Raw genomic sequence first — 15,532 nt, 5'->3', positions numbered from 1 at the left:
GGTGGTAGGAAGAAGTACTAACACGGGCAGCCTGGGACGAGGCCCCGGAGGCTCTGAGCCTAACCCCATGCCCACCCCCCTTCCCACAGCGGTGAATGCATCCAGCTCTACAGCACACAGCCACCCCCCAGTGTCACCCTCTGGTGCTGCTCAGTGAACCCTTAATGCTATATACTTTCTGGCTCATTTCCTGTTCACCTCAGAACTGCATACAGCCTTCAACTCCACTGACAGACACCCAAGGATGAACGTGGCACCAGGGAGGTGATCTCCCCCGCCCAGCCGGATCTCACCGACGTGGTTTTAGGAACAGGGAGGCTATTGGTGAAGAGATTTTCAACTTGTAGGGAATGAGGTTTTATTGAATGGCATACCAGTCTGCAATTCTTATATCCTGGATTCAATTTGCCTGAAAAAAAAAAAGTGACCTTACTCTAGAAATTTTCTACTTATTAGTAGAGATTATGATTTCCATTAAAGTTCAAATTGAAAATAATCATTGAGTTTCCCAGAGATCTAGTCCTGGAAAAAAAAGGAGCAGATTGCTTTATAAAGCCTGTCTTGAATGTGGCATATTTGCAGTCAATCCAGCCGTGGCTTATGCTGGGGGATGTTTCATGTGGGATGTCTGTCCTCAAACTTGATTCACCAGGAGGACGTGACCAGAAGCTGGGGCAGATATTTGGCTTCACTGTAGTTCTACGCCAATTCTAACTCTGTTGAACTGACTGTAGGAGCTTGGCCAAGGTTGCCTGGCTACTTTAAGAAATATGCTTAGGGGAGCGTAGAAGGGAGCTGGCCCAAGTTTTCACAAAGACATAAAGGTCAAACATGACCATTGTGTTCCGGATCCACAGAAGTCTGTCTTCTCAGAGCCTGGGAAGGCTCCGGTGAGTGCCAGGCCTATGTGTGGGGAGGTGGTGGTTGATACGCTTACCTTGCTTGTAGGTGTTCACTCTGTCACTAGGGGAAAGTAGGAAGAAAGTATAAGGCAGAGAAGATAGGCATGTATCTGTCAAGAAGAGGCAGCGAGTGCAGGGAAGATTGCTGGTGGAGAACAGTCAGAGAAAACTTGCCATGAAACTAGTATCATGTTGCTTGAGCAGAAATGCATGAAGGGGAGGTTGAGGTAAGGTTTGGGATGAAGGATGATACCATCTGCAGGGGGAATAAAGGGAGAGAGGTTGGTGGGTGTGGGGGTGCACACTGACTTCATACGATACGGCTACATTGACTGACGGAACCCAGCCACTTTGGAAATGGAAACAGCCACCAAGTGTTTGTAGCTAATGCTGGACATGGGTGATCATCTGTAGGAACCTAAACCTGGAATTTTTTTTTTTGAGCCCATGGCCGGCCCTTGCTTGTCGTGGATGTGGATAACAACCATTTCGATGTCCTGCGTGTTGGTAACGTTGATGAAGCGCAGGTCACTTGGTGGCAGTACGGTTGTGGTTCCCAGGGTGTGCATTCCCATCTCCCCCACGAGATCAGCTTGGAGGCGGGGCGGGCTTTGGGGATTGCCCACCGAGCCTGACAGGTCTGGGTCTTACTGACTCTTACTCAGGTAGAACATCCCAAAGCACACGGGTAATCTACTTGATCAAGAGAGAGCAGCGGGGTTCCCAAGTCTTGGCTGGTTAATGCCCCCACGATGCGGGTTTCACCTCGCGGAACCAAAAGCCTCACAGCACCAAGGCTATTTTTAAAGCAGTCTCTTAAAAATGAGGAACTATTTACTTTCCCCTGGTAATCAATCTTACGGGAAGAAGCACTTCTTCTTTAAAGAAAAACAAGCCTGTTACTCCAGACCTCTTGGCTTCTGGGGTACACACACTCCCTGAGGAACAGGAAGTTTGTCTCAATTAAACCTGAAAGCCACCGTTGACTAATTTTGAGTTGAGTGCCTTACTGTTGAGGTAGTGTGTCCATTGGCTTCAATTAGAAAATAAACCCCACAGGATCCTGAGGCACCAGGTACAAGTTGGGATCATTTGGATCTTGTCTTGAAAAACAAAACAAGGGCCAGGGGACTCAGCGGGCCTCATGGATTTTCTAGTAGTCAGAGTCGGAAACCGGAGGGTTGCTGCTGGCTCTGGAGAAGCGGCTGGGGGTGTGGCTCAGGGGCAGAGCACTTGCCTACCACGCACACGGCCTTCGGTTCCATCCCCAGCACCAAAACAAGAGCAGCACCACCGAAGGTCAGGCCCTAAACAAGCGCTCGCGACTCTCAGAGTAGACAGAGTGTACATTGTCCCAGCACAGCTAGAAACGTCAGGAAGACAGAGTGGAGGACATAACGTGGGCCTGCCTGTGAGGCCGGCCTCCGGCCCCTGAGGGCCAGGCCGGGAGCACAGGGCCACCCCGGAGGGCACACAACGTAGATCTCGGCCCTGAGAAACTTGCGAGCGCGTCTCAAGTTCTCATTGCGTCTTCCGGGAGACGGAGTGTCTGTGGCTCAGGTCTATGACTAGACTTAAATAAAAAGACAAAGGAATTAGGATTATCTGTTACTGGGGCAAAAAATAGCCCCGTTCAAAGACGGCAGCACGGTAACAAGAGCCGGAGGATGGAACCGAGTGCCACATGATCAGCCCCAAGCCCGAGGGAAACGCTGGAAAGATGACACATTTAAGGACATTTTAAGTGCGATACTGAACTATCTTATTAGCCTCTGGGCTGGTGGGCCTTCGCTGGCCAGGGACTGGCCCTTAAGGGGTGTGCATGCATGCTGCCTTTGTCCAGGGGCTAAGGTGATGCTCAACTCTGCTGCTAGTGAGTGGCACTTGGACATGATCATGCGTAACACCGGTGTCCAGAAGAAAGCAAGAACATGGGTCTGCCTGGCTGTGCAGGTCCAGGTCCGCAGGGGACCGGAGGTGACAGCCTGGGGACCCAGGCTGCTCTCCCTGAAAGGCACCTCCTTCTGAGTGCTCTGCCCCATGGGAGTCTGCGTTCAGCACTGGTCCCAGAGAACTGTCAACCCCGAGAAACTGAGCGCCAGAGTCCAACTGCTTCATGCCTCTCCCTCCCTCCCCCTCTCTCCCTCCCTCCCTCCCTCCTTTTCCCTCCCTCCCTCCCCCCTTCTCCCTCCTCCTTCCCTCCCTCTCCCTCCCTCCCTCCCTCCCCCTTCTCCCTCCTCCCTCCTTCCCTCCCTCCCTCCCTCCCCCTCTCTTGCCAGTCCTGGAGCTTGAACTCAGGGCCTGGACTCTGTCCCTGAGCCTCTCTGTGCTCAAGGCTAGCACTCTATCACTTCAGCCATAGCACCACTTCCGGCTTTTTCTGTGTACGATTCTGAGGAATTGAACCCGGGGTTTCATGCATGTTAGGTGAGCACTCTACCCCTGAGCCACCTTCCTGGACCTCTTGCTTCTCTATCTCTGTAAACACTATCAAAGCTCTCCTTTCTCTGTGCTACTCTGCTCCATCATTTTTCTGTGTTTGCTTTCCGGGGGATTGCCGTGTCTTGCTTTTTGGGTATATTTGTTTAAGCCATTGTTTTGCCTCTGCCCTTTAGGACCCATAGCTAAGTCCAGTTCCATCCAGAATAATCACTGCTATTGAGGCATTCAAGATGCCCGTGCTATTAATATAAACATTTGCAGACACCCGTGGCATTGCCGCCACCATTTTCTACCTTTGAACACTGGTTTGTGTGCCCGGCCGGGGAGCGATGACAAACTGTACCCCTGGGAAAGCGGGAGCGTGTTCACCACGGGGGGCGGGCGCTGTGTCCTCTGGGCCTCTGCCAGCCGCATGCTGTCTGTTCATACTGTCAAATACAATAACGAATGCTGCAACGTGACCATAGGCGGAGTCGGACTTAAAGGTGTCAGAGTCCAGGAGGATTGGGGGGGGGCAGTGGTCACCTCACAGCCTCAGGGCCGGCAGTGTAACGGGAAAGGCCGGTCCCGTCCCTAGAGGTGTGACACAGCCACCTGCGGCCCGCAGGGGCCACGCCAGGCGGGTGCTACTGTTCACTGTGAAAGAACTGACTTCTTCCATTTCTGTGTCTCCCTCCTCCAGCATGAGCCGTGCGGCCTACACTGTGGGAGCGTTGCTTCTCCTCTGGGGGACCCTGCTACCAGCGGCCGAGGGGAAAAAGAAGGGGTCCCAGGGGGCCATCCCGCCCCCCGACAAGGCCCAGCACAATGACTCGGAGCAGACTCAGTCGGTCCAGCAGCCCGGCTCCAGGGGCCGAGGCCGGGGCCACGGGCGGGGCCCAGCCATGCCCGGGGAGGAGGTCCTGGAGTCCAGCCAAGAGGCCCTGCACGTGACGGAGCGCAAGTACCTGAAGCGGGACTGGTGCAAGACACAGCCGCTGAAGCAGACGGTCCACGAGGAGGGCTGCACCAGCCGCACCATCATCAACCGCTTCTGCTACGGCCAGTGCAACTCCTTCTACATCCCCAGGCACGTGCGCAGGGAGGAGGGCTCCTTCCAGTCCTGCTCCTTCTGCAAGCCCAAGGCCTTCACCACCATGACCGTCACCCTCAACTGCCCTCAGCTGCAGCCGCCCACCAAGAAGAGGAGGGTCACCCGCGTGAAGCAGTGCCGGTGCATCTCCATCGACCTGGACTAGCCCCGCAGCCCACCCCGCCGGCCAGAGCCGGGCCAGACCTCCCCTTCCTCCTGCTCTAACCTAGAGGCCGGGAGGGCCGGCGGCCGCCTCCTGGCCGCCTGCTTGTGTGCCATGTGTGCGCGGGCACACGTAGTGCCCGTGAGTGTTTTCGGACGCCAGAAGGACCCATCTGTGGCCCGGGCCTCTGCTGTGGCTGGCTTGGAAGGGGGAGGTCTGACACGCTCACACCGCGGGGCTCACGGCTGGGCCCCCCTTCTCCCCGGCCCCCCACGCTCTGAGGGCCGGAGACGCGACACCACACGCTCGCGTCCCTCCTCCCGGCCGGTGCTGCGATGCGGCTTGCTCTCCTCCTCCACTCACACTCCAGTCTGTGGAAGGGTCTCAGCGGCGACTTCAGCCTCCTCTCGCGTCTGCCAGGGTTTCTAAATGAGCTCGCTGGACCGCGGGTGTGGGAAGGACCTCCAGATCTGGGCCAGGCTGCTGTGGTCCAGGACACAGGCACCCGAAAGGGAACGTGGGCCGCGGCCAGCTCCGCAGGGCCGTGAGCGCAGACCGGAAAGGCTCCCTCGAGGCAGAGGCCGCGCCTCAGGGCAAGGCTTCTCCTGGTATTTTAAGAGAACACAGGTGACCGGATAAGGAAGAAGGTAGCCAAGAATCCTTAGCTTCTGTCACTGCGATCTACTGAGACTAGTTGTAACCCAGCACAACACTGTAACACTGACCAACCCAACATTTCAAAACAGAGGGAGATGAACCAAGGCAGGCTCTCCTCAAGGACAGGTGGCCCAGTCCAGAAGCTGCTACACAGGGATGGGCGGAAACAAACCCTCCCTGGCTGAGCTCTGATAGCTTTTCTCCTTGGCTGCCTTGCCCTTCCATTATTCATGCACAATGCTTCAGAGGGAAACTGCCCTACAGGATAAAAGTTCACCTCTGCTGAGTACCCCTGACAATTCCAGAAGAGTCTAAGATGCGAGCGTTTACTGCTCCATTGTAGCTAGCAGTCTGTGCTGGTGACGCCCGTGGTTGGGAGGCTGCATCGGGGAGGAGGGGCCAGGCCTCCGGGAGCCAGCCTCCTGCCTGCAGGCTGCGCGTGGGATTTGAACTCCTCTGTACGGAGCGCAGTGGGCTTGCAGGCATCCACTCACCACCAGTGGGTCCCGCATCTCGTCCCACGCCTGCCACCGGAAGTCCTGCCCTCTGAGCATGCCGGGGCGGCTTGCGGTGGTGACTGAGTTTACAGAACGGCCGGTGAGCAGCGTGCCACGAACCTCACTACACGGTGGATCTGGCCACGCCGTTCTCCTGAGACTAGCCCACATGCAACCAGCCTCCAGGCCTCTATCTCCTCCGTCTCACTAGCCAAGTCCGGTGACATTTAGAAAATAAACATGGCAGACATGGGGTGCAGTGGCCCACCAGGGCCACTGAAGTTAAAGAAGCTGCTTTTATTATTATTATTTTCTCTTATTGTTGTGTGTTGGTCTAGTGTTCTCACATCCAACAACTAAACAGAGTTTCTCCTGAACACACAAAAAGTTGAGTCTACTCTTAAAACTTTAATAGTTGCTACTGATGATTCCACACTAGGTGAATTTGTGCGTAGTCTGCGTGCCTTGTATCCACTGTATGTCCCTGCCCTAAATCTCTGTACCATTCCTGTCATCCAACTATAAAACACAGGATGGATTTGTTTAAACACATTCGTGAATTGTGAGGGCAAGCGAGAGGAAAAGAAAGGGAGAGAGCACTGTAAATATAAAACCTCACCAGAGAAGGAATATGATATTCAGAACGCGCCAGCCTTGAATTCCTGTTGTTTCCGTTCTGCCGCAAGCGTGCGATTCTGTTGAAATCTGATGGCTGCCGCGGGCAGCGTCTCTCAGGCCTGGTCCCACAGTCATGTAAGTGCGACCTGGCTCAAGTGAAGAAAATGTCCTCAAAATTAACCTCTGGAATAACCAGCAGCACAAATACCCTAAAAGCACAGCAGTAGCCACAGAGGCCAAACATCTGCTTTTTTTTTTTTTTTAAACAAAACTTTGCCTATTTTAAGACTAGCACAAGCTGTCATTCAACAATTATTGAAAATGCCCTATCTGTTACTTATTTTACTGGAGTCACCAATCATGTTACTATATATATAATATATTTCATTATTAAAGTAGAATATGTTATGGCAAGACACTTGTGATCTTGAGCTGACCTATTAAACTAGTGCCAAACATTAAAAGAGGAAAAAAAAAAACACATCCTGAAAATCTGTAAGTTGTTTTTGTTACTTTAGTTCTTCAAAGTTAAAATTTATTAGTGAAAAATCCGGAGGAAAGGATAATTTCCACTGTGTGGAATGTAAGCAAAGAGTTATGGTTATTTAATGTAATTATTACTTCAAGTCCTGTGGTCACTGTGACTTCAAGCATTCTTCTCCTTTCTATGACTTCCTTGGAGTTGGGCAGTGAAGGAGCTGGTGCATTGTATGTTGGTCAGGTTGGAGGGAAACATAACACATTGGCAGGTGTCTGAGCTTTTGTCTGTTTAAACTGAATGTTGCTTCAAGGTCACCATTTCTGTAGCAATATTAAAACAGATTTGAATGTTATTTTGAGGGACATGTTATATGTATACAAGCAGATAATGATGGATGGTTTACAGTGGAATTCCGTAAGGAAGAATGAAAAGTGTATGGAAAGAACGGTTCTAAGTGACCAGTTGATGCCAAAGCGTGAAAGAAGTTGTATCGATTAGTCATTCTTCAAGATATTTAATATAGACATAATGTATTGCGACTTCTTTAATCATTTTTAAACAACAAAAGGTTCTATAGACTGTGACTGAAGTCCCTTGCTCAGCGAGAAGGTATCACTGCAGTCTCATAAAAGCTAATCTGGCCTCGGGTTTTATCAATCTGTAACTAGAATCTTATTTTTATCCCCCATAATGTTCTGTATAGTCTTTGCCAAATAGCAACCAATAAATTAAACCTCTCCTTTTTGTGTGTATTTGTGTGGGGCAGGGATTCACCTGTCACAAGAAGGGAGGATGGGATGAGACACTACTGTCTCCTGGACTCTCGAGTCTGCAGGCCCTGTGTGAGGTGGTTGCAGACCAGGCAGAGTTGGCTGCCACCGAGAACGCCAGCCTCCTCCCACAGCACCGCACCGGGAAGAGCAGAGCTCTGTGATGGTGCCTACAGATGGCAGAGGGGCAGGAAAGACGTAGCTCTCTGTCAGGGTGTAAGAACAGAAAGAGAGGCTTTGGGTTCAGTAGAAGGAAGTGCTCTGTAAGGCCGAGAGCGGTTAGTTGTTTATGAGTTCGTAAATCCTTCTCCTAGAAGTACTTACAAAGGTTCTAGCTATCACCGGGATGCAGGTCAAAGGAATGGCTTGCCTGGTGTTAGCCAGTGAGTCTTTAAGGTCGCTTCCCACTTGGACATACAGAAGGACTTGGTACTGGTGCTCTGACAACAAAATCCAAAGGCTAGCAACTGCATGAGGTGCCAGCGTTGCCGGCTGCACTGCGGCCGGGTGTGAACTGCTCCCCTGGGCTCCGAGGGCTGGCTCCACCAGGCGGCACCACGGCCATCCCTGCCAGGAAACAGACTGAGCTGGCGCTCTGACAGCACCTGAGGCCTTTAACACTGTAGAGTTGTGAGATTTCCAACTTTGCCTGGCTTATTCTTTTAAGGAAAGAAACAGGGCCTGTGCTTCTAGCAAGTACTCTACCACGTGAGTCATGCCCTCCACCCTGACAGAAAACAGAAGTCTAGACGCATCCTCAACTATTCAGTCAGTATCTGCACCAATGAGTAGGTTCCTCCTGAGGTGGTCCCTGGCACAGACGGGAGCCAACTTTGCCACAGCTCTTTTTTTGTTATTGAACTAGAAGAGGGATGTAGAAGCAAGTACCAAGGGTACTTGCCACACCCAAGAGGGAGCATCTAAGGCTAACAAGATGAGAACATGACACAGAAGGACATTAAGGTTAAAAACTAAAAACTGACCAATCAGAACCAGAGGCATGGTAGAGCAAAACTGACCAATCAGAACCAGAGGCATGGTAGAGCAAAACTGACCAATCAGAACCAGAGGCGTGGTAGAGCAAAACTGACCAATCAGAGCCAGAGGCATGGTAGAGCAAAACTGACCAATCAGAACCAGAGGCGTGGTAGAACAAAACTGACCAATCAGAGCCAGAGGCATGGTAGAGCAAAACTGACCAATCAGAACCAGAGGCATGGTAGAGCAAAACTGACCAATCAGAGCCAGAGGCATGGTAGAGCAAAACTGACCAATCAGAACCAGAGGCGTGGTAGAACAAAACTGACCAATCAGAGCCAGAAATGTGGTAGAACAAAATTGACCAATCAGAGCCAGAAGTGTGGTAGAACAAAACTGACCAATCAGAGCCAGAGGCGTGGTAGAGCACCAGCTGTAAGTTCAATGCTTGAGTGAGAGGCGTGAGGGCCAGAGCTCAAGCCGTGTCAGCCCCGTGCACACTTACAAGCTCGCTCCTTCACACTCACACTGAAGCACTCGGATGGCACGTGAAAGCCGGCCAGCGAGATGCAGAATGAGGATCATTGCAAAGTAACAAAAGAGAGGGAAACAAACGAACGGAAACCAATGTGCAGTCCACTGTGTGGGAAAAGTCAAGGAGGGGAGCCGGTGCCGGTGGCTCACGCCTGTCATCCTGGCTACTCAGGAGGCTGAGATGCGAGGATCGAGGTTCAAAGCCAGCCTGGGCAAAAGTCCATGAGACTTTAATCTCCAATTAACACCCAAAAAACAAAGTGGCGCTGTGGCTCAAGTGGTAGAGCACTAGCCTTGAGGAAGAGCTGAGGGACAGCGCCCAGGCCCAGAGTTCAGGCCCCAGGACTGGACCCTCCCCACCCCTCCAAAAAAAGCTACCTCATGCAAATCATGACCAAAAAGGGCAGGGCTGCAACTACTTATATAAGACAAAGTAGATTTTAAATAAAAAACTGTCATGAGAGACATATACATACATACATACACACACACACAATGATAAATGATCAACCCATGAAGGAAATATAATAATTATAAATACATATGCATTCAATCCGATAACACCCAAATGTACTAAGCAAACATTTACAAGATTGAAGGGACAAATATACAGCAATACATTACAGTAAAGAATTCTAATGCCCCACTTTTAATGCTTGAACATCAGACAATAAGGAAATAGAGGACTTCTCTACCCCAATAGATCTAATGATCTAACAGGCCAGACAGCAATAGAATATATACAGTAATAGAATATATACTTTACTTTGAAAGCACACACAGAGCTTCTTCAGGATGATAGATCATTTTAAGTGAGAAAACAAATCTTCTTTTTTTCTTTTGTCAGTTGTGGGACTGGGCGCTGTCCCTCAGCTCTTCAGCTCAAGGCTAGCACTCTACCTCTTTGAGTCACAGCACCACTTCTGGTTTTCTGGTGGTTAATTGGAGATACGAGTCTTATGGACTTTCTGTTGGGGCTGGCTTTGAACTGTGATCCTATGATTTCAGCCTCCTGAGTAGTTAGGATTACAGGCGTGAGCCACCAGTGCCCAGCTCAGAAAACAAACCTTAACACATTAATAAAACTGAAATCTCATCAAGTATTTTTACTACCACAGTGGAGTGAAACTGGAAACCAACTGCAGAAAGAGAATCGAAAATCAACAAATATGTAAAATTTATGCATTTTCTTTTGTATGCTGGTCCTAGGGCTTGAACTCAGAGCCTGGGCACTGTCCCTGAGGTTTTATGCTCAGAGCTAGAGCTCTACCAGTTAAGCCACAACTCCATTTCTAGCTTTATGGTGGTTAATTGGAGATAAGTCTTACAGACTTTCTTGCCTGGGCTGGCTTCAAACTGTGATCCTATGATCTCAGCCTTCTGAGTAGCTAGGATTACAGGGGTGAGCCACCAGTGACCAGCCTTAAATAACATACTTTTAAACAACCATTAAACCAAAAAAGTCAAAAAGGAAATTAGAAAATCAAGGCACATGACAACAAAACACAATATGTAAAGAGCTAGGGGTCACAGTAAGAACAGTAACAAGAAGGAAGTTTATCGTAATCATCTACATTAGAAAAGACGACTTAAAATTTTTGACTGTATTTCAGTGATCTAGAAAAGAAGAAAAGTTAAAGCTTGAAGTTGTCAGAGGGAAGGAAATAAGATTATAGGAGAAATAAACAAAATTGGATATAGAAATAGAAATATAGAAAATAACAAACTGGATTTTTTTGTAAATATAAGATTGACAAACTCTCAGACTAAGAAAGAAAGAAGACTTGAAACGTCAGAAATAAAAGAGAAGACAACTGATACCAAAGAAATACAAAGGACCACAAAGTACTGTGAACAATTATACACTAGCCAACCGGACTCCTAGAAGGAAAGTCCATCAATGCTAAATCGAGAAGAAGCAGAAGTCTGAATAGCTCCGGGACCAGTACGAAGGCTGAGTCAGTCATCCAAAACCTTCTGATAAGGAAGGCTCAAGACGCCATTTTTCCAAACCTGGGTTTTGCATTAGGGCCTGGGCACTAGCCTTCAGCTGCTGCTCTCTTTCTCTTCTTTTTTTTTTCTCCAGGCTAGCACTCTGCCACATGAGCTACAGCACCACTTCCAGAGTTTTCTGTTTCTGTGGTACTGAGGAATCAAACCCAGGCCTAGACGCATGCTAGGCAAGCACTCTACCACTGAGCCACCTTTCCAGCCCTATTCAACAATTGTTTTAAGAATTAAGATCATCTTTCTCAAACTCTCCAAAACAGAAGAAGAAACAATATTCTTAAGCTCATTTGATCATCGTTACCCTGATACCAAAGCCAAATAAAGACATCACAAGAAAAGAAAACTATAGGTCAGTATCACTGATACAGATGAAGGAAACCTCAGCAAAACAGGAACAAAGTAGAATAGCTCAGGAACGGATGATACGCAGTGACCAAACGGCACTCATCTTTGGGATGTGTCCATCGACGCCCAACCTCCAAAAGACAAGGTGACATACCCTATTCCTGGATTAAGAGATAAAATCACCCCGTATTCCAACAGACACACAATGGTGAAAAACAGAAAGATAAGGGAAGAGGAAAGGCTTCCCACTCTCACCATTTCTAGTCAGTATAGTTCTGGAAGCTGTAGCCTGAGCAGTTAGGCAAACAATTCCAGGCTTATTGCTTGAGATGGGGTCTTGTGAACTGTTTGCCTCAACTGGCCTTTGACTGTGAGCTTTCTGGTCTCTGCCTCAGGAGTCCTGGTGCCTGGCGATGTGGCAATCTATGACATACCACACATGCCTTCCCTGGCTGGAAGAAAGGACATGGCTTCCACATTTCACAACAGATCCTGACTTGGTGAGTCTCCCTGTGCTCAGCCCTGAAGCCCGTGGATGAACCTCGCCCCTGACTCCATTCTCTCAGGATCAAATGTAGTTTAGATCTTCCCATTAACTGTCTACTTCCATGGCTCTGTCTACCTTCCATTCCTGGAAAAATTTACTAAAATTCCTAAATTTCTATTACTTTTAATCATTGTTCTTTTATGCTTATACCCTTCCTTCCTTCCTTCCTTCCTTCCTTCCCTCCTTCCTTCCTTCCTTCCTTCCCTCCTTCCTTCCTTCCTTCCTTCCTTCCTTCCTTCCTTCCTTCCTTGCTGTTTTTTGGTGGTACTGGGGTTCAAACTCAGGGCCTGATTGCTGTTCTTCAGCTTTTTCACTTCAGGCTGGTGTTCTACCACTTGAGCTATCGCTCCACTTCTGGCTTTTGGGTGGTTAAATGGAGATAAGAGTCTTAAACTTTCCTGCCTGGGCTGATTTTGAATCATGATCCTCAGATCTCAGCTTCTGTGAGCTAGTAGCATCTGGCTGAATTCAGGGCTTTGAGCTTACTTACCTGGCAGGTGCTTTGGCTTAAGCCGTGTCTCCAGCTTTCATTTTTAATTTTTAGGAGTTTTTAATCACGCATGGGGCTCAGGAAAACTAGAATTGCTCTGGTACTGGAGTAGTCCACTAATAGTCTTGGATTTTGATGCAAATGAGCAGTTGTGCTGGGGCTGGTTAGGAAGCACCCAATGGCAAGCCGGGAGGGTTTTGGTGACAGCTCAGCGCCCACTTCGGGCTGGACTCCAGTCCTTCACCTGGTCCACATGCAGGGATGCCAGGGGTGCAGGCCACAGCCCTTTGCAGGATCCCATTTTGGCTGTGCTTGTGGTGGCGGCGGAGTTTCAAAGAGGAAGAGTCCGTAATGTCTCCCAGGCACACTACAAAGGAAATCTAAGTCTTCAGATAGTAGGTCTGGATCGGGGCCAGGATAACTCGACTCTTCTTGTAGAAGGTGCCGGGGATCCGCAGTGATGGAGGACGTGGGTCCCTTTGCTTTATGTCTTGTCTGAAAGATGATAACCACGATAATAAATGTCATGCCGCAGTCTCTGCCCTGTGTGCATCCGACCCCGAGCACAAGCCATAAACCATAATGGGCTCTGTGATGCTTTCAATTATTAGACATCCATTTCAGATCTTCATGTTTCCCGTCTTCTGACAAAATTCGGCCTTTCTGATTATGCTTTTAGAAGGGATGGGAGAAGTTAGGGGTAAAAAGTACACTTTTTAGAAATCCAGGAATTATATGTTTATCAAAATAAAACCTAGGCTCTGTAATGGGGGAACCCCCCACCCCCCCGCAGTATCTACCATGAAGAAATAGACATAACATACTGAACAGTCTGTTTAGGCCATGAGCAAGCCTTTCTGAGTCACGTCTATTTTGTGTTATCAATACTCCAGTAAAGAGAAGATTCAGCTTTTCTCTAAGCAGTTGACCGCTGGGCATGTGCACCCACACTTCTTGGCTTTCTCGAGACCAGCAGGGCAGCCAGTAAGGTTTAGAAGATCTGGTATAGAGCCCAAAGACAGGCTTTTTGTCCCCCGAGTACCTGGGGAAAAGAACAGAAGCAGGTTTTAGAGTTAATTTGAGTTTCCTGCCCTAGTGCTCAGCACTGAAGGCTTATAAATAAGGGAGTTATTTTTGTTCCTGCTGTTACATTTCATTTAACATTATAACTCTGCTATAATGTAAACACCCAAATGCCAAGTTCATACCAAATTTTCACTTTTGATTCTCACTCACTAGTCAAGGAGAATTAGGCACACTCAAAGCAAGGTTAAAGAACCATTCACACTGATGAAATCTAGGTTAAAAAAAAATCCCAATCTTCCAGAAACCCTCAACATTTTACTCAGAATTATCATGCAATCAAAATTAAAATCTCCCCTTTTTACCTCTCACTTAAGATTCTTTGTATTTATGAATGATAGTCTTTCATCTACAGCAAACATCACGCTGAAGAGAAAAATAAATTGAAGGTGGAATCATGTCTCCTGGAAAATATGCGTAGGCTAGGATCACAGCCAATTTCTTAGTGCTTTCCTTCTTGTCTTTTTTTTGCTTGTGGTTGGCAGAGAATCTTCTACCTGGAAGATTGGGGTAGGTGAGAGGAGGCTGTGGGAATAAGGAAAGACAGAAAATTTTAAGTTTGTTTTGTGAGCTTTTAGAAGGTCTTTATGCAGGAAGAGAATCAAAACTGGTAGGCGGAATCATATGTGAGGAAAATAAAGCTATGCGGGTTCCCCAGGAGGAACTTACCACCATGCTGGGGAGCACATGGACCATGTTAGTCACAGGATCTGCACTGTCAGTCATTCTAGACATTCATGAGTTGGGGAAGCTGGAAAGGGCTGCACTGAGGCCCCGGGCCCCAGTAACTGAAGGGGCAGGCCTGGCATTCTCTTCATTACTGTTCCCTTGGAAACAATCCGAGGGAGAGCTTCATCCCTGTGTTTGTGCTGTTAGCTCAGGAGAGCAAGGCAGAGGCATCTGCTAACAGAAGGATCCTGGGTTGGGATATTAGGGAAGGCTTTTGTTTTTTGGTTGGTTATGGGGCTTGAACTCTGGGCCTGGGCGCTGTCCCTCAGCTCTTCAGCTCAAGGCTAGCGCTCTACCACTAGAGCCACAGCGCCACTTCCGGCTTTTTTTCTTTTTGCTTATGTGGTGCTGGGGAATCAAACCCAGGGCCTCATACATGCAAGGCAAGTGCTCTACCACTGAGCCACCTTCCCAGCCCCCAAATCTACTTTTATAATGACACTAGAGGAAAAAAAAGTACAAACGTTTCAAGTAAACATTCAGCAAGTCAGTTCTAAACTGTGATTTGGGAAAAAAAGGATATAAGTAACGTAAAAATATACATATCCTCAACCATGAAGTTAGCTATGCCAACCATAAAGTTCTAATTTTGGGGCATGGCGCTAGAGAGGGATGGGGGGACCACATAGAGACAGGGTCATGGCTTTCGGTTTCTGAAGCTCTCACAGATGACCAGAGTCAAATCCAGCCCTCTGCTTCTGCATAACCTGGAGAGTTTGCTCCTTTCAGAAAGCATAAGGTGGGTTGACCACTTCCCCCAGAATGCTGGGTTCCGTAGGCCCTGAATAGGGAGAGTGGATGGATCTGATTTCGGTAGGTGATGTGATCTGCCTTTTGTAGCAAACCAGAAGCCAGATGTCCCCTCCCCTTTGATCTGAATAACGGGTTACGCTGCAGACAATAAGATTGGTTTTAAATTTATTGTCTCTTTGATTTGTGCATTCTAATGCTTTTTAAATTCTTTTGCAGACAGGGCTATCTATAGGCAGCTGGGGTGGTTCAACAAAGGCCAAAACCATGCCAGTAGCTATGAGCTGTGCCCGCAGAGTCCCACGCACATCTTCTATTACCTTCACTCCAAAACGAAGTTTTCAGTTTTTAGTCCCAGGCCAGTGCATGAAAAACAAATCCAGAACACCTCTCTTATGAAAGCCCTTCAGAAGACTGTGGGTTAGGGGACGGAACCAAAATCTGAACTGCTTCCTTTTCCTTCC

General features: G+C 48.5%; 1 protein-coding gene across 3 annotated transcripts; it reads left to right on the top strand.

Moving 5' to 3' along the window:
• Positions 1–4,027: 4,027 nt before the first annotated feature.
• Grem1 (gremlin 1, DAN family BMP antagonist) lies at positions 4,028–4,582 on the top strand. Of its 3 annotated transcripts, none has more exons than XM_042687997.1 (2): positions 4,028–4,054; positions 4,265–4,582. In XM_042687997.1, exons 1-2 carry the CDS (start codon positions 4,028–4,030, stop codon positions 4,580–4,582), a joined length of 345 nt encoding a protein of 114 aa, XP_042543931.1. The 3 variants fall into 3 exon arrangements, with proteins under 3 accessions (XP_042543931.1, XP_042543930.1, XP_042543929.1); XM_042687996.1 differs by having other exon boundaries at positions 4,028–4,141; XM_042687995.1 differs by having other exon boundaries at positions 4,028–4,582.
• The last annotated feature ends 10,950 nt before the right edge of the window (positions 4,583–15,532 follow it).

Source organism: Dipodomys spectabilis, unplaced genomic scaffold, assembly GCF_019054845.1.
Source record: "Dipodomys spectabilis isolate Male_0828 unplaced genomic scaffold, ASM1905484v1 ptg000108l, whole genome shotgun sequence".
NCBI classification, from domain to species: domain Eukaryota; kingdom Metazoa; phylum Chordata; class Mammalia; order Rodentia; family Heteromyidae; genus Dipodomys; species Dipodomys spectabilis.
Note: the sequence above shows the minus strand (reverse complement) of the source record. Positions and strands in the feature narration are given on the sequence as shown.